Source organism: Pinus tabuliformis, chromosome Q (genome assembly GCF_031772625.1).
Source record: "Pinus tabuliformis cultivar Carrire ecotype Pingquan chromosome Q, CPIR1, whole genome shotgun sequence".
In the NCBI taxonomy this organism is placed as follows: domain Eukaryota; kingdom Viridiplantae; phylum Streptophyta; class Pinopsida; order Pinales; family Pinaceae; genus Pinus; species Pinus tabuliformis.
This window is the reverse complement of record NC_142296.1, coordinates 1,293,375,724-1,293,395,027: the sequence shown is the minus strand read 5'-3', so window position 1 is coordinate 1,293,395,027 and position 19,304 is coordinate 1,293,375,724. Positions and strand designations below refer to the sequence as shown.

General features: G+C 40.0%; 1 protein-coding gene across 3 annotated transcripts in view; it reads right to left on the bottom strand.

Moving 5' to 3' along the window:
* The window catches only part of LOC149224560 (choline-phosphate cytidylyltransferase 2-like), a 91,849-nt gene that overhangs the window by 52,292 nt on the left and 20,253 nt on the right, over positions 1-19,304 (bottom strand). For all 3 annotated transcript variants that reach the window (XM_089386156.1, XM_089386158.1, XM_089386157.1), the window contains exon 3: positions 18,746-18,841. In XM_089386156.1, coding sequence (XP_089242282.1) covers positions 18,746-18,841 — 96 coding nt within the window. The remainder of the gene's footprint in view (positions 1-18,745; positions 18,842-19,304) is intronic.

Here is a 19,304-nt window from a genome sequence, read left to right as displayed (position 1 = left end):
CTTAGGGAATTTGAGACCCAAGATGGCCTTTCATGCATAACATTTCCTGAAGATTAGAGACAACCTCATAGCACAGCCCCCTTACACAATTTGACATTGGATGCATCGACTAAACAACCCCTACGTTTGATCAAAGGGGGCCTCACATCAAATTCAAGTGGAGGTCGAACCCTGAGTACCACAAGAGGAGAGATTATGCAAAATTTCCCATAGACACGAGGCAAAGATATAGCACTTTGTATATAAATGTCCAAATTACTACAAGACATTCAGTTGGTTCAATTGTGTACTTAAAGAGTCTCATAACTCCCCGTCTACCTTTGTTTGATATCCAAACTATTAGTGCGTAACATTATACTTGAGAGACATCATCGGGCTCAAAGCTCACCTTCTTCATCCCTAACTTAGTTGACACTACTCTAGAGATCACACACTTTGGTCATTATACTTGGGGAGTGTTTGTAAATTGGCATTTTGATGTGTATTTTTCATTGTTCAAGCCTGCCTAAGTCCCATTAATAAGTTGGTATGAGTCGCACTTGATTTTATGTCTAAACTCAATGTGTTCACCCCTTGTCCTATCTTCCATACTTAGACAGATTTCGGTTGGACAAGTGAACCCATTAAGGCTAAGAGCTCAAAAGCACACTCTTAAGCCTTGATCAAGAATCCCTCGTTGTTTAGAAGTGCGCCTTGTGCCCTCAAAGAATGCCTTCCTCCTTGTTGAGTGCATGGTGCATCATCAAAGCATCATCATGACTCCTTCAGCCTTCAGCAATGCGCCCTGCGCCCTCCTTGACCCTCATGAGTGCACCCCGAAGCCCTGAAGCCTAACCCTTCAGCCTTCAGCAATGCGCCCTGCGCCCTCCTTGACCCTCATGAGTGCACCCCGAAGCCCTGAAGCCTAACCCTTCAGCCTTCAGCCCTGCACCTTTTTTCGCTTTCCTGAGCGCTTGAACGCACCTCAAAGCCCTCAAGCCTAACCCTTCACCCTTCGACAGTGCGCCCTGCACTCTCCTTATGTCCCTTGAGCGCACAACGCACTTGGGAAGGTTAAAAGCTCTTCCTTCATCCTTCGAACCTGCGCTCTCCCTTTGAGTTCTCTCTCTTGTTGAGCACATGAGCACATCTCGAAGCCTTGAAGCTTCGTCTCTTCAACCTTTTGAAGTGCACCCTTGAGCTCAGAAGTTTCCTTGCTTTTCCTGAGCGCACTAGTAAGTCATAACCAGAAACAATGCATGAGACATGTTAGGATATGAGATTTTCAAGATGATGTTTGTTTGCTATGAGTGATTTCAATTGCAAGTATTCCAAAACAGCATGAAAAGGATGCATGAAGAAGATCGAGCAAAGAGGGCAGTCAAAGGAAGCATTCAAGAACGAAGAACACATTGAAATCTTGATGATCAAAGCAACCCAAAAGACTCCATGAAATCAAAGACCCTTTGGAGGGTGAAGACATCAACAACATTGGAGCTACATGTGAGATCGAACACACAAGTGGCAACCTTGTCACCTATCGAATAAAGTCCATGTCATTAGTCACTATGAGTCCTAGTCATCAATGACAGTGACTTGTCATGTTCTCATCAGTCGATGATGTGGAAATCATAATGTAATGATGTAATTATTGTAAATACAAAGATGTAGAAGTCCAAGAGTCATGTATGGACAAAACAGCGATGTATAGAAGTCCAAAAGACATGTAATTCCAAGAGTCATATGTAATTCCAAAAGCCATTTAGAAGTTCAAGACTTATAGAAGTCCAAAGGTCATAAGAAGTTGGAAAGTCAAGAGTCATGAGGATATGAAAAGTCGTGCTCAAGTTATAAAAGGATCCTGATTTCTCAAGAAAGGGACTTTTAACCTCGACTTCTCCCACAAGCATTAGAGAGATAGAGATAGTACTTTTGAGGAGCAATGGGTGGCTCTAATGCTCCATTATTGGAGCTAGTGATGTTCATTGTACTCACGTATCTTGGAACTTTTGCTTAATACTTGAAACCATTTGGACAGCACAATTTCATGCATAGATCGTGGATGTTTTAAGACTATTCTTCTAATGTTTGCTATGTTGGCTTTCACATGTATATAAGTAATTGAACTATTTTGATGACTTTGGTGCTAAACTTGTTGGAAATGTATTGTGATGATTTAACAATCATAGCATCTACATGAACTATTTTGCTTGATATCTAATGTTCTTTCTTGTTTATGTGTGTGTGTCTCCACTAGATTGGTACTATTACTTCTCTTTTAGAGGCTCACTTTCTCTCCCCTACAATGAAAGAACCTTGATACATTTACCACTGAATATTCCCAAGGCACACTCTCTTGCTCATTCAAAAGCACATGTGTAATCTCTCATGTTAATTGCTTAAGCCAAGGCAACTCTTTAAGTCAAGGGTAGTCGAGCTGTATTTTTGGATGGGACTCCTACACAAAACGTTATGAGGTCTAATTGGGACCTCATATCAGGGAGAACCCTTGTGTGTTGCTGGTATCCAGCACCATCAATAGCAAGTTGTACAATCCCTCAACAACAAGGTTATGAAGGGTTGTCATTCAAGGGTTCTCGACAACTTACACATGACTAACAGGAAACTTCCTTACACTAGATCCTAAGAGCAATTGACCTCTTCTAAACAAAGAGACACTCTTTGTACCATATCTCAAGCCTCTAACAAGATTTCTATACAAATTTATATCCTTTAACCTCATATCGGGGGAGATATTCACACTTGACATTAGAGGTCAACCCTCTCTCTCCTTGGCCCATCAATAGGCCCTTTCCCATGTGCTTGACTCCAAACCATTGTATTTCCTTTTGAGATTATGGTAACCCATCTTAGATCACAATTATCAATTTGTTTTCTTGCTTTTATAAGAGCAATCTTCACACTCCCACTTTGTATTGTGACTTTTGTATTGTGCAATCATGTTGACCTACTTTGGGTCATTTATTTGGACTTGAATAAACTTATCTTACCTTACTTTATCTTGCCACTAGAGGCATTTTCTCTCTATCCTTTGCCAAGACTATAGCTTCATGTAAGAACCTCATGATGCATTTTTCTCCAAGATAGTTTGCAACAAAATGAAGGTCAATATACATATCGTGGAATTTAGATCTTACCTACATAAGATGTCCATGTCGCTGTGGCATCATACACCTACAATGTAAAACTAGAGTTTTTTGTATGATCCTATCATTCCATTTGTCTAACTATATAATGTAACAAAGTGCCTTGTATTTGATCAAGATTCCTTGAACGCTATCAACCTCTCCATTATATTAAGCTTTTCATCTTATAAAAGGGGTCCTCTAGACTTAAGCTTCCCATACCTAAGCGTTTTAGACTAGTCCACAAATGATAACTTCATCAAACATAATTTGATCAAAATGTGTTTCCCATGGAAATATCAAAGGTCAAAAAAAGAAAAATGCTACCTTCTACCTACTCCCTGCCTCATGTTGCACCTTCCCTTTCCAACATAAATCTAAAGTGATTTGTTCACAAAGAGATGTCCCAATCTCTATCATCAACCACTTTCTTTATTCTTCACCCATACAAATGGTCGAGTCAAACTCACCTAGTCAAACTTGAAACAAATTAAACTCAAAAAAATGTGTTTAAAATTTCACCATTAAGTGTCTATGTTTCATTTGTGCATGTTTTATTTGTATACTCTCTAATACTAGCAACAAGGGAAATACTAACAACAACCATCATACACACAAATACACCACCAAGCATTTTGAACTAGAGAACCCTCACGAGGAAGAAACTCCAAAATGATATTAAACAAGACATGTTTACAAAGGTAGCTCACATAGCCACTGCACTTCTATCTATTGGCCTTGGATATTTCACGAATCTTCCATGACTAGACTCTCTCTGCTAGATCATTTTATGGCTAAACTTGGCTTAGCTCTTAGCTTCTAGCTCTAAGCTCTTAGCTCTTCACACTTAGATTTGTCATGTTTTGCTTTAACTCCTCTAATTGTTCTCCACTCCCACACATGAGTTTATGGGAGAATTCCCTTGCCAAAAACCCTCAATGCTTCTTCTAATACCCTTTTGAGCATTGTCCTTTATATTCAAGTACAAGTCAACTTAGCATTGATTCAACATCCTCAATGGGTTGCAAGTCAATCTTGGACCTTAGAAAATCCTTTTGGATTCTTGGAGAAACTTCTACACACATGTATGTTAATAACATGGCTCATGGCTCATGTGTTCTACAAGTGCATACTAACTAGCATGTTTTGTGGCTTTCGTAACTAGCAAATAATCTACTCGAGATTTTTTTCTACCCAATATTTTCCCAATACGCTTTCTAGGTTCTTCCATGAAGATGAAACATCCAACTCAAAAAGTCTAGTTGACTTTCCTCGTTTCATTTAATCGATGTTTTCCTCAATATTATGGTTTCTCCAACAATAGTTTTTCTCCTAGTTGACTTCTTTTCCACCACTACTCACTGGAATTTCTCCTACTTAATAGGTTCCATGCCAAATTTCAAGGGCTTACCTTCCAAATTAAAAGTATGAACTCAAACCTCAAAAACTAGATCGACTTTTCTTCTACTATGATTTCAACCTAATGGAGTTTCTCTCTCATTTTTCACAAGTCATTCCTTCTATATGGAAAACCTCGATAGCAAAACTTTGGTCTTTAAAAAACTAGCCAACAACTCTTTGCTCAATAATTTGAAATTGTATTTTTCACTATAAATGAACCAAGCCTTTCACGACTAATTTGAATCTAGATTTTCCTCAATATTTAAAGGGTTGCATTGTTTCAACATTGTCAAGCGCTAGCTCAATCTTCTTTTGCTAACCATAGACCACCAAGTATTTCATCTTTCTACACTTTGCTTGATAACCCCAAACCTACATAAAATTCACCCCCTTTTAATCTTTAACCTTTTGCTTGATTGTCATCTTACCGCTTTGGTTAGTAAGTTAGACAAGCACCCTTTCTTTGCTCAATGTTTGCATGTTACCCACTAGTAACTTCATCAAGCACAACACTTTTCCCTATTGTCCACAATAGCTTGTTGGGCCCTAGTCTTTTGCTCGATTAATGAGTCCCTTGCTTGGTGATTGGGTCATTTACTCCATTTGTGAAAAGACAATCAATCACTAGTCCTTTGCATGATAATCTATATTAGAAGGGAAAAAACATTCTCTCACCTTCTCACCCAAACCCTTACTCGATATAGCGATGATCCTTTTGATCGATGAGCTCAAACATGCCATATTTTGGCCCAAAGCATTATTATAACATGTTCAATCTTTTACAAATTCCCCGAGAACCCTTAAATTTACTTCCAAACCACATTCCCCATCTTTGCACAAATTATTGTTTTTTCATCAAGTTTAAGGGCTTAAATATAACATACATAGGTTAAATAGTTGCTCGATAAGCTAAAAGTTGCAAATAACAGACCATCTTAACCATACCAACAGACCATCTTAACCATACCAACTCAAACTTGAAGAGACTCAACATAATCACAAGTGAGTATGGACCAGCACTATTAGCCAACACCAAGTGGCCAAAACACATCCTAGGGACATGCTAGCAAAGAAATTGAACAGAGGAGCTTTACTAGGGGACATCAAATGTCAAGATAATTTTGGTAAGCCTGGCCCATCAATATTATCCAAACCTCCAAGGTTATCTTAAAATAGACAACTTGGTTAATAGAACTTGATTCTCCTGACATAGGGGATTCTCAATTTGAGTGATGTTACTACAACGGGAAAGCCAAGCAATATCAACAACATTATTAATCAACTCTATGGGAATGCCAGTCATTACAAGCTTGTTGATCTATCTATTAATATTGGGCAAGCCTCCAAAGTAATCCAAAGTGAGCAATTCCCACTTTGCAAAAATTTTGATTTCTTAGTAGAGAGGATTCCTACTCCAGTGATGCTACTTCATCAACAAAAACTAGCAATGTTAACAATTAACAGTTATCCATCTTAACCCAAACATATTAAGCACCTTAAGGGATCAATTAGTAGTTGCCAATGGTGTTGGAAATTTGGCTAGTTCTGCGACAGCAATGGCCCAACTTGAATCCCTTTGGGTGAGGAGCACTAGTCTACATCGACGAGTTCACTAGGGATGTCATCCACAAATATGTGGAAGCAACTCTTGGGACTCCCCATGAGGTTTTTCTTGTAAAAAAATATATCATGATTCCAACAACCACTTCACAAGAATTATTAGAATAATGCTATTTTAATGTTTAATGCTCATTTATGTATTTTATTCAGATAAGATCGTCTGTGATTTATTAGTAGTTTCTTATTAGAAACTTGTTGTTTCTATTTCTTAGTAGAAACTTGCTGATTCTGTAAATACATTTGTATTATTTATTTGAACTTCATTGCTCATTGTAAATCAATTCAATTCATTCATTGATTATGGTATCAGAGCTCGGGTATTTTTTCAAAATAATTTTTCATTGTTTGAAAAATTTCATGCTTCATTTCGAAATTGCTCTCTAGGAGTCTGAAAGAAGAAGAAAAAATAAATAAATTTACTGGGCGTCACAATTTCTGAGCCGCAATAGCACAATCTCGCCCTGAGAAGCCACAAGGGTGCTTGGTCGAATTTGAAGTTGTCATTTATACTTCACAGTCGACGCATGCATTGAATCTTCCACTATCCGACTAGTTTCAGTGGCAGCGAAAGGTGTGTCGGATGCGTGATTCAATTTGGGAAGCCGAGACCACTTATCGCTTAATCAGAGACTGCTGGATTCATGTGGTTGTTTTATTGTGAATTTTTTGTAAGCAGCCGCCCAAAATTTCCAAGATCGAATTTGTTGAGGCCGACTTGAAATCAATCCCGACAACAGCAACAGTATTTTTGGGGGACAGACATTTCTTTGTCGACCAGGGTTGGGAAGACTCCGAGCAAGAAGAGTCTGAAGACTGTGTGAAAACCACGTCGTCGGATTCGAAACTAGGATTTGGGGGAAGAAGCGGGTTGTTGAAAGACCAAACGCGGCCACCGGTGCGGGACCTCTTACTCCGTGCCTTCACCAGAATCCATTTCTTGCATGCTGGAAGAAAGCTTGCTTGGCAGCTCCATGGCTTCGGTTCATCATTATCGTCAAAGGCTGCCTTGTTTCCGTCTGTTGACGAAACCTGCTCGCTCATAGGCCCGCAGGTGGAAGGCAATTCCGACATAAAAGAATTCTCCACGAAGGTCAAGAGCCATTCCAAGTCCGCAAGGGTGTCCATAGGAACGCAGAGCTCAGCAGCACATTGGGGCCCCTATTTAGAACATCATTTCTCGAATTAATTGTTGGCTGCAAAAAAAAGGGGCAAATTAAGTCAACGTAAATTCTCCATATTGCATAATCGATGGGGACCGAGGGCATTTTCGTTTCAGCCTTTTCAGAAGTCGCCAATTGGACGTGTATTTTCAGTGCATGCAAATGCATGTTTATGCAGGCATAATTATTGAGCATGGGGAATTTTTGGTATGTTATATGTGATGGGAGCTTGTCTCTTGCCCAAATTTTTGCCCACACCTGCCCGTATCAATCTCTCTCAGTATATGTTTTGGTTCTTTAGAAAACATAGATATTTTTGCATACACGTTAGTTTCTGGGCATACAATTATCCTCCAAGTTTCTCCCTGCCTAAGCTTCTCAGAACGATTTCTGGTTCTATTTCATATTGCACCAGCACTTGTCAGATTTTGTCTGGATTAGAGGGCATCTGCATTGAAATCCGTGTCACTCCTTTGTTATTTTTTGTGTCTTGGGAAACGTGCAAATGGCCTCGCTAACCAACTTGATGTTGGAAGGCAGTCAACGCTTTAATAGCACCAAGTATAACATCTGGAAATAGAGAATGTTGACCATTTTTTAATATAGGTGTCTTGACCAGCTCGTTTTGGGCAAAGAGCTTAGTCCTAGTACACCTGGTGCAGATCAAGATAAGTTTGATGACCGAAATCGAGAGGTTTTTATGCTTCTCAAACTCTCTGTGACTGATGATCAGTTACCACAGATTCCTTCCGGCAAGACAGCTGCCGAAATCTGGCAACATTTGAAGGAATTGCACGAGACATCCGACAAGAGCAGAGCTTTCTTTCTAAAGAATCAATTGTTCTCCATCATGATGGACGAACGTATGTCTTTACAAGAACATCTTAACAAGATTAAAGACATTCGAGATCAACTCGAAGCCATTGGTCGGACCATGGAGGAAGAAGATATGGTAGTCATCACTCTAAAAAGTCTACCAAAACCTTATGAGCACTTCATAGAAACACTAAACCTTACCTCCACTAATGTTGATTTGAAGTTTCCGGAGTTATGCACCAAACTCCTGCAGCAGGATCGTTGGAAACAGCAGTTTGGTAGTGGTGCTTCATCAGCCTCCTCAGAAAATGCTTTTGCTGCCAAATATCAGTCCTCTCAGTCCTTTCAGCAGAAAGGTTCTTCTCAGCCTTCTGATCCTGCTAAGAAGAAAAATGTGCAGTGTAATTACTGTCACAATTTCGGCCACATGAATAAAGATTGCCGACAAAAGATTGCTTCTGAACATAAGAAGCAGGGAGGGTCTCATCAAAAAGTGAATGTTGGAGAACATTCCGAGCAAAAGGAATCTTCCTTTTACACCTTTATGGCTAAGAGGTCCTCAGATCATGACCCGTCTTCTCCCTGGTACATTGACTCTGGTGCATCACGTCATATCTCTCACAGGCGTGACTGGTTTACTGACTTCTCATCTTTCAGTGATTCTGTGGTATTTGGCAGAGGTGAGGAGTACACAGTGGTTGGCAAAGGTACAGTTCAGATCCAGTCTGATGGGCGCACACTCATCTTCCTGAATGTGTACTATGTTCCTGGTATGGAAATTAATCTGCTGCCTGTCAGCGAGATTATGAGGAACTCTCCTCAGCTCAATGTGGTGTTCACTGCACACAAGTTCTCCATTATTGACAGGGAAACTTGTCTTACAGTTGTTGTTGGGCTAGAGGATCATGGCCTATACAGGCTTCTTGACACTGGTGATTCTCCAGAAGTGGCTCTAATAGCTCATGTTTCTCCCATCAGCACTCTGTGGCATCAGAGATATGGGCATCTTAACATTCAGTATCTCTCTCAGCTATCTCGGAAGGGACTTGTGTCAGGGTTATCTAATATTCAGACTCAGCATTCGGGAATGTGCGGCGCCTGTCAAGTTGGCAAGCAACATCGATCTTCATTCAAGGATGGAGAATCTTAGAGCGCATCTAAGGTACTCCAGTTAATTCATGCTGATATTTATGGTCCTATGAATACATCTTCAGTTACTGGTTGCAAATATTTTTTGCTTATTGTAGATGATTTCAGTAGAAAGATGTGGGTGTACTTTCTAAAACATAAATCTAATGTATTTAGTATCTTTCAAAAGCTTAAGTCCTTAGTTGAAAAAAGAGTCTGGCTGTAATATCATAACTCTTAGGACAGATAACGGGGGGGGATTTTGTTCTTCTGCTTTCTCCAACTTCTGTGATACCCATGGCATCAAACGCCAATTAACTACACCCTACACTCCTCAGCAGAACAGTGTTGTCGAATGTCACAACCGTACGGTTGTTGAAATGGCTCGTTCCATGTTACAACACAAGAGTGTCCTGAACAAATTTTGGGCTGAAACAATGTTTACTACTGTCTATCTTCTTAACCGATCACCTACTCAGGCTGTTAAGGGGAAGACTCCAGAAGAGGTTTGGTCTGGCCGTGGGCCTAAGATCAGTCACCTCAAAGTGTTTGGCTCGATTGCATATGTTTGGATTCCAGCTGCTAAGCACTCTAAGTTGGATTCCAAAAGCCAGAAACTCATGATGACAGGGTACAATGATCACCACAAGGCCTATACGCTGATAGATATAGACACTAATCGTCTTATCTTCAGTGAGGACATAGTATTTGATGAAGACAAAGGGTTCTTTCAATCCCCTCCTTCTGAGCAGTGTTCTAAGGATCAGCCTCACAGTGTTCCTCTTTCGTTAGGTCCACCTGATGGGAGGGATAATGCAGCATCAGTATTTGATGATGCACTATCTGAGTTCCCTCCGGAAAATAATCCTCCTCTCACTGCTCTTGTTGTTCCTGAGCCTCCTCCACCTACTCCAGATATTGGTTCTTCTACTCTCCGGCCTAAATGGTGGGCTAAAACTATTGGTGATCTCTGGGATAATGAGCTCCTTGAAGGTAGAACTTCCAGAAATAAGAGCAAACAGCAGCCTACAATAAATTTTTCTCTTACGGCTAACCTACACAGTGTTTCTGAACCTCAAACCTATTCAGAGGCTAAGGGTATACCTGAGTGGGAACAGGCTATGGAAGTCGAATTCCAGAGTCTTCAGAAGAATCACACTTGGACCCTTTCTGATCTTCCTGCAGGGAAGAAGCCTATTAGCTGCAAATGGGTGTATAAAGTGAAATACAAAGCTAACGAAACCCTAGACAAGTATAAGGCTCGCCTTGTTGCTCGAGGGTTCTCACAGAAGGAAGGCATAGACTATGAGGAGACCTTTGCTCCTATAGCCAAGATGAGTACCATACAGCTCGTCCTTGCCTTAGCAGCTCAGTTCAGTTGGAAAGTCCATCAGATGGATCAGGATGTAAAGAGTGCTTTTCTGAATGGTGACAGGGAGAAGTCTACATGACACAGCCTCTAGGATTCAAGGTTGCCGGTCAAGAACATAAAGTCTATAGATTAGTCAAAGCACTTTATGATCTGAAACAAGCCCCTCGGGCTTGGTACATGAAAATTGATAAGTACCTAACAGATCATGGCTTTCAGCGGAGTCCATCTGATGCAAACCTGTATATCAAGCATACTGGTGATGATATTCTGTTTGTGGTTGTCTATGTGGATGACCTTATCATTACTGGCAGTTCAGCACATTTGATCCATGGGATCAAACAGGATTTGTGCAGCACTTTTGATATGACAGTTTTGGCACTTCTTCATTACTGTTTGGGGGTTGAAGTCTGCCAGACTGAGAACAACATCTTTCTCTCTCAATGCAAGTATGCCAGAAGTCTTGTGGACAAGTTTAGAATGCAGGATTGCAAACCTGCCATGACTCCTATGGAAAAAGGGCTCAAACTTTCAGCTCAATGATCCTCACCACTTGTGGATGAATCTTTATTCAGACAATTAGTGGGCAGCCTCATCTACCTTACTGCAACTAGACCTTATATCAATTTTGCAGTGAGCTACATTTCACGCTTCATGACAGCTCCTAAGGCTGATCATTGGATAGCAGCAAAGCATGCGCTGCGTTATGTGAGTGGCACTCCTAATTATGGACTTTTGTACACTCGGAGTTCAGATCCTACACTCAGTGGTTACACAGATTCCAACTGGGCAGGTTCGATTGATGACCGTAAATCTACAGCAGGGTATGTGTTTAGTCTGGGATCCGGTACTATCACATGGACTAGTAAGAAGCAGCAGGCAATGGCTCTCTCCTCGACAGAAGCAGAGTATGGGGGAGCAATTAAGGCATCTTGTGAGGCAGTTTGGCTTCGACATATGCTTGCGGATATGCATGTTTCCCATACAGGTCCTACTCCCTTGTTCTATGATAATCAGGGAGTGCTCAAACTCGCCAAGAATCCAGTCTTCCATGAACAAACAAAGCATGTGGAAACCCATTGTCACTACATTCGACAACTTGTTGAAGACGGATCCATTTAGTTGTTGTATGTTCCCACAACGGAGCAGCCAGCAGACATCTTCACCAAGCCCCTTGGTCCTGATAAGTTTGTAAAATTCAGGGGGTCTATAGGTGTTGTAAATAGATTGAGCATTAAGGGAGGGTATTAGAATAATGCTATTTTAATGTTTAATGCTCATTTATATATTTTATTCGGATAAGATCGTCTGTGATCTTATTAGCAGTTTCTTATTAGAAACTTGTTGTTTCTATTTCTTAGTCGAAACTCGTTGATTCTGTAAATACATTTGTATTATTTATTTGAGCTTCATTGCTCATTATAAATCAATTCAATTCATTCATTGATTACGAATTACTCGACCACTTCACATTTGCAGCTCTTTATCAATTTTTGGTTATAGAAGAACTATGCCATGTTAGACTATACGATTGCCTGTACAGAAATATGAAATTCTTTGATACATGAGACTCAATTTAGATTCCAAAGTGGAACAATTGTACTTTGTAAGAAAACATACTTGTTACAAACCAACCAATGAGAAAAACAACCATTTGCAATGCAACTATAAAATATACTACTCAAACTGATGATCTACGTCAGTATATGTTAAAAAACGGTAAGTTTCAGTCCACTCCTAAAAAAAGAACATTGTAGGAAAACAAATTAGCAACTAACCAACCAATGTGAGATGAATTTTCAATGCAATTATCAAATCTACTACACAAATTGATGATCTATATACCAAAAACAAGAGCATTTATCAACCAAAATTAAGACATCACATATATAAAATGCCAGTCATTGTACAGCCATGTTAATTTTCGCAACTAGGGCCAAACTTCACCTTAGACAGCTCATATGAGGCAGTTGATAATTTTATTGGATTCCTCTCTCCGAGAGGTGTAGGATTGATCTAAAGACCATCCCATTCTCACATGTACAAATGAAATTATGAATTTATTTTGATTATGGACAAATTGTCAAGGTCGGCCAGCAAACTCATGTAGGCTCAGAAGCCCAATAGTCACGTCTATTCATCCCCAACATTTGCCTATAACTACATGATGCTGCCTCCTCATTTGGACACACTTCACTCGCTCATCTTCTCTCTCCTTCATTGATTGGGTACGAAAAAATGAAGCCGCTCTCCACACGTTCGAAGGGAAGAAAGGATTTTCTGTTCCAAGCGTCGACCACATTTGACCAAAAATTTCAGAGGCTATTTTGACTGTGTTGACCAAGTGTTGACCTGTTTTAGGTACGATTTTGGGTGAAGAATTTATGTTCTAGCAGGCCACAGTTTTGGGCACAAGAACCAAGGCAATCTGACCTCATGTTTGACCAGCATTGACTGTACTAGGGCTGGCTGCAGGGTTGACTTTTGTTGACCAATTTTGACTAGACTTTTTCAGACTGTTTTGGGCTGATTAGACTTGCTGTTGGAGGCCGAAGTTGACTGGGTTTGACCGAGCTGAATTGAGGAAGAAATCTGCCCTGTTGACCAGCGTTGACTTTTTGGTTAGGGCTTTCTATTTCTGTTGTTTGACTGATCAGATTTTCACTGTAATTGGACAAGTGAATATTATACATTGTACTCTCTCTCTCTGTTGAACTTTTGAAGAATTATAAGAAGAATTGATCAAGGGTTTCCCCACATTGTGATTTGTCCCTGGTTGGTGTCCTATCTTGTGTCCTCTTGTCTTGGCTAGTCTTCTATTGTTATTGTTTATGTTATCTCTGCATTTTACTATCATGTTGATGTGATTGCTAGTCTGGATAGTGATATTCGGCTGATAAAGAAATTTAAGTAAAATTGCTCTAAGCATAGAACATACCATTGTTATCCTAAACTTAACATGGTATCAACGCTGAGGTGAAGACAAAGCCCAAGCAAGAGTGAGAAGAGCAATCGCTAAGAGGAGCAATCAAAGATCAAGGACAAGATTCAATGGCCTCCACATCCTACTTCATCTCTGATGATAAGCTTCATGATAAGTCTGATTATCACGCATGGAAGATGTGTCTTGATTTGACATTAGAAGAGCAAGATGTGATGGATTATATGCAGGGAAAGATTTCAGAACCTCCTTATAATGCATCGGCTTTTGCTAAGACCAAATACAAGAAGGGTGAAGTCAAAGCCAAGAAGATCATCAGGGATTCTATTCATAAGCACTTAGTTGCTTACATTTCCGATTTGAACACTTCAAAGGAGATATATGACAGGTTGGTTGGCATGTTCAAATCTAGCAATGCCCTTGGAGGACTCCCTTGTGAATGGCACGTGTTCAACATTACTATTCTTAATAACGACAAGATTCCAGGTTTTGAAGAATCACTAACTCAATGCTCTCAAGAAGAAACAAGGATGATGGAACTAGATATGCCTTCAAATAGGAATGATCCTACTGCATTCTCCGCTCATGCTAAAAAGAAGAACAATGCAAGTTCAAAGAAGCAATGTCAAGGAAGGCCAAGTTTCAAAAATGGAAGGAAGGGAATATGCTTCATTTGCAACAAGTTTGGTCACTCTGCTAGGGAGTGTCCTAATAGAAGGGATACACCTCATGATGATGACAACCACAACAACAACAATTTCAGGGGCAACAACAATCAAAGAAATGGCAGATTCAACAACCAAGGAAAAAAGAATGTGCTCGCTTCTCATCAAGGAAATGGTCACCCTTCCAAGAGATAAAGAAACACCAGGTATGATGAATCTAATGTTGTTGATAACAAGCAAAAAGAATTCTATCTTATATCTGCCCTTTCTATTGCATCTCCTCCGGACACTGGGAAATTGGTTCACTGATTGTGGTGCCTCAAGGCACTTCATTGGGTATAAGGAAGCTCTTTCAAATCTGATTGAAAGGGATACAAATTTAGAAATTATCCTTGGAGACAATGCCACCTATCCTGTGAAAGGAGTTGGGAATGTTACTCTTCAATTGAATCAGAGTAACACCATTCACGTACAAGAAGTACTATGTGTACGCAATCTAAAGAAGAACCTGGTATCTATCTCAGCAATGGAGGGCAAAGGATTCAAGGTGGTATTCATCGATGGAAAGGTACGTGTGTGGAATAAAAATTTCAAAAATGCATTTACTCTTGGCTTCAAGATTGATAGCCTATATCAAGTTGGAGGAAGCCCATTGGGAGCTATGTCTTGCGACACATCACTTCAATCTGAATTATGGCACTGGAGGTTTGCTCATCTACATTATAAGGCTCTACTCGATTCAAGGAAGATGGTGATAGGTATGGCCGAATTTAAAGTAGAACATGAAGGTGTTTGTTAGGGGTGTGCCGAAAAAAAGCATACACGGGGACCATTCCCCTCAACTGATAGCAAGACTATTGACATATTGCAATTGGTTCATTCTAATCTATCTCGTGCAATGCTCGTGAACTCATTAGGAGGATATTTATATTATGTTATCTTTATGGATGATTTCTCTCGCAAGACTTGGAATATTTCTTGAAGAAAAAGGAAGAAGTATTCTCATGGTTTCGTTCTTTCAAAGCTTTGGTCGAAAATCAAACCAGGAAGAAGATCAAAATATTGAGGACTAATAATGGAACCAAATATGAATCAAATGAGTTCAAAATTTATTGTAGAGAAGTTGGCATTAAGAGAGAGACTACTACCGCATATACTCCTGAACAAAATGGTGTTGCTGAAAGGAAGAATTGTTTTATCGTAGAAGCCATTCGTGCCATGCTTCATGATCAAAGCCTTCTGAATTTCTTATGGGTCGAAGCTACAAACACCGCCATGTATGTTCAAAATAGATGCCCTCATCAAAGAAGGACAAAAAAGCAAATTCCGAAAAGCAGTGAGAACCGCAGGATGAGCAGATGCTCGATGTTGAAGGACCAATGGATCCCACTGATCCACCCCCTCATGAGCCCTCCTCCTCGAAAAGGAGACGATCTTGGCTTAGGGAGACTCTCGAAGATGCCGAGAGACATGTTGCACCTAGGGGGACATTTCGTGAAAGCAAAAAGTTGAATAGGTAGCAAGGGTACTTAACTGTTGTGAGCACCATTGTTCAATCTGAGCCTTGCACATTTGAAGAAGATGCAAAGCACCAAGTTTGGAAAGATGCAATGAACGAAGAGTATGAGTCGATTATGAAGAATAGTGTCTGAGATGTGGTCCCTAAACCTAAGGACAAATCCGTTGTCACCTCGAAATGGCTCTACAAGATCAAGCATGGAGTTGATGGAAGTGCTGAAAAGTTCAAGGCCAGATTCATTGCTCGCGGCTTTTCTCAAAAGGAAGGTGTAGATTATGATGAGATATCTACACCGATTGCCCGCTACACCACCATCCATTCAATCATTGTCCTTGTTGCCTCGCAAGGATGGAATCTACACCAGATGGATGTCAAGAATGCCTTCCTGCATGGTTCACTTAAGAAGGAAGTCTATGTAGAACAACCTGAGGGGCTCGAAGTTCAAGATCATCAAACACACGTATGCAAGTTGAAGAAAGCCCTCTATGGATTGAAGCAAGCACCCCGAGCTTGGTATGAGAGGATCGATAACTATCTAATGAAGTAGAGATTTATGAGAAGTGAAGTTGATCCAAAGCTTTACTTTACGGTTGAGAATGATAGATCTCTCATCTTAGTACTCTATGTAGACGATCTCCTTCTGACAAGTGCATACTCTCTTATTCATCAATGTAAGAGGGAGTTGGATTTTGAGTTCGAGATGAAGGACCTAGGATTGATGCATCACTTCCTAGGGTTGGAGGTCTGGCAAAGGCCAAGTGAGATTTTATTTTCTCAAGGAGAAATTATTGTGAAGATACTTGAAAGATTTGGGATGGTGGACTGCAAGTCTGTGACTACTCCGATGGAACTTAACTTCAAGAAGTTATGTGACAGTGTTGTTGGGCCCGATTTGGGAAATCCTTCTATGTATCGCAACTCTTGGGGGGCCTAATGTTCTTGGTGAACTCCCGTCTGGACATATGTTTTGCAGTGAATAAATTGAGCCAATTTATGGTCGAGCCTCATCACATACATTGGATTACTGCCAAGAATCTCTTGAGATGTCTTCGCGGCACAATCACTTATGGACTGAGATACACTGTCGGGAATGTAAGGCTCCATGGTTACTCTGATGCAAATTGGGCTTGCAATGTGGTGGATCGTAAAAGCACATATAGATGTTGCTTCTCTTTAGGTTCTACTCCGATATCATGGATGAGCAGGAAGCAAAAGTTGGTTGCCTTGAGCACCGCTGAGGCAGAATACAAGGCTGCTAGTTTGGCCTCCTGTGAAGCAGTTTGGTTGAGGAAGCTTTTTAGTGATCTGTTTGGACATGTGTTTGATACCACCGTGATCTTCTGTGACAACCAAAGTGGGATTCGTCTTTTGGAGAATCCTGTGTTTCATGACCGGTCCAAGCATATTGATATCAGCTACCACTTTATCCACGATATGGTACAACAGGGAGAAATAAGGCTCCAACACATTGGCACTGATGATCAGGTCACCGATATTCTTACGATGCCCCTAGGGCAGGTCAAATTATTAACCTTCCATGAACAACTTGGAGTCGTGGAGAGACCCTCTTAAAGAGGGTCCTATATGAGATGGATGTTGAGCTTTGGGAGCTCTGGGGGGCTTGGGGTACTTCTTGGAGCGATAAGCGACCATAGGGTGAGTGGTTCACCTTCCCATAATGGTGCGCGATGTACAGGGTGAGTGGTTCACATTCCCCTGTGATATCCCATGGTGACATATGCATAGGTTGAGTGGTTCACCTTCTCCTGCCGGCACATCCTACCCATGCAATCCGGGACTCATGGGAAGTAACTCTCATCTAGCCAATGAGTAGGGAAATGAGGATAGGAACCATAGTACTACCGATGGACGCATCGTGTACCACCAGTACTCCCTATGCTAGGATGTTGACTTTATGGTTAGGGCTTTTTGTTTCTATTGTTTGACTGATCAAATTTTCACTGTAATTAGACAAGTAAATATTATACATTGTACTCTCTCTCTACTGAACTTTTGAAGAATTATAAGAAGAATTGATCAAAGGTTTTCCCACATTGGAGTTTGTCCCTGGCTAGTGCCATATCTTGTGTCCTCGTGTCTTGACTAGTCTTCTATTGTTATTGTTTATGTTTTATCTGCATTTTACTATCATGTTGATGTGATTGCTAATCTGGATATTGATATTGGGCTAATAAAGAAATAGAAGTAAAATTGCTCTAAGCATAGAACATACCATTGTTATCCTAAACTTAACAAGCCAGCTATATCAGATGTTCTCTAGTGTAATATGGCTCCAACAACTTGATCAATTACACCAAGATAGATTAAAAATACCTAGAAGAGCTTAAGATACCCACTGGAAACAAAAATAAATAAGGGAGGACTTCATCTACAGATAGGACAAATATTTGTGAAGGAAATGAATACCACTCAAACAAGTTGAGTGGGGGATTTTACGGGTGTTTGTGAATGGAAAAGGTGGAGCTGAAGCTGATGAAATAAGAGGAAAGCCCCCAGTACAATGTACTTACAAGCCTGTAGCGAAGTGATAATTTGACAAGTGGTCTAAAATCCCACTTGTTCAAAGTGAGCATTTGACACAACTATGTATAGAAATGCATATAAGATTCCTGATCCATGTAAGTTGAGAAAGACACAATTGAAAGGTCAGTACAATCTTTGGGCATGGTATGGTAACATTCCCTGCAAAATTTTAATCAAATCATATTTTTTTCACAACCAGATCAAGTTTTGACATCTTTACACATGAAAAATGGGTTATCATTACACATCCTAGTGATGCAATATTCTGCAATCAGGAAGTTGAATAACCATATTGGAATATTTAAGATGTCTCCAAAGGCTAAGAATATTAAAAGATAAAAAGCTAAAACCAACCAAAACATGTCTACATTGGTCTCCATTTCATGATTCCACTAACAAGTAACAATATTTTTAAAATAAAGCAAAGTTGTTTAGTTCCAAGGGTTGAATGTCATACGGAAGGGCGTCATGAGCAACAAAGTCGATTTGGTGCTTGTCTAAAAACTCTTTTGTGATCACCCAAGGAGCATCTGGCACAACCTCGTCCACCCATCTACAAATATTAGAGCAAAAAAACTTTAGTTAATCACCCAGCAAGGATGTAGCACAACAACCTCACCAATCCATCACCTCTATGTAATCAATTAAAATAAACTAACATAACAACTTCATTACTTATTTAAACATGAAATCAGTGTCTGTCTCTATCATCCACAAAGCACATAATACAAGTTTCACAAGCACAAACCATGGGACACCATTACTTAAAAAGTGTTACACTTATTTTATATTTATAATGAATATTCAAACCACTACAATGAAAATCTAGTAAGCAAATAACATATGTCAATGTTACAAACTCTATTGTAGCAAAAATCGTAGCCAGCAATAATATTAAATAAACTAGCAACCAGATATATTTCAACGGTCTAGAGAATCCTTGGACATTTTCATCTCAAGAGAGGGAAAATTAGGTTTGAAGCTGGAGGGGACTGCCTTTTGGATAGGCACCATGC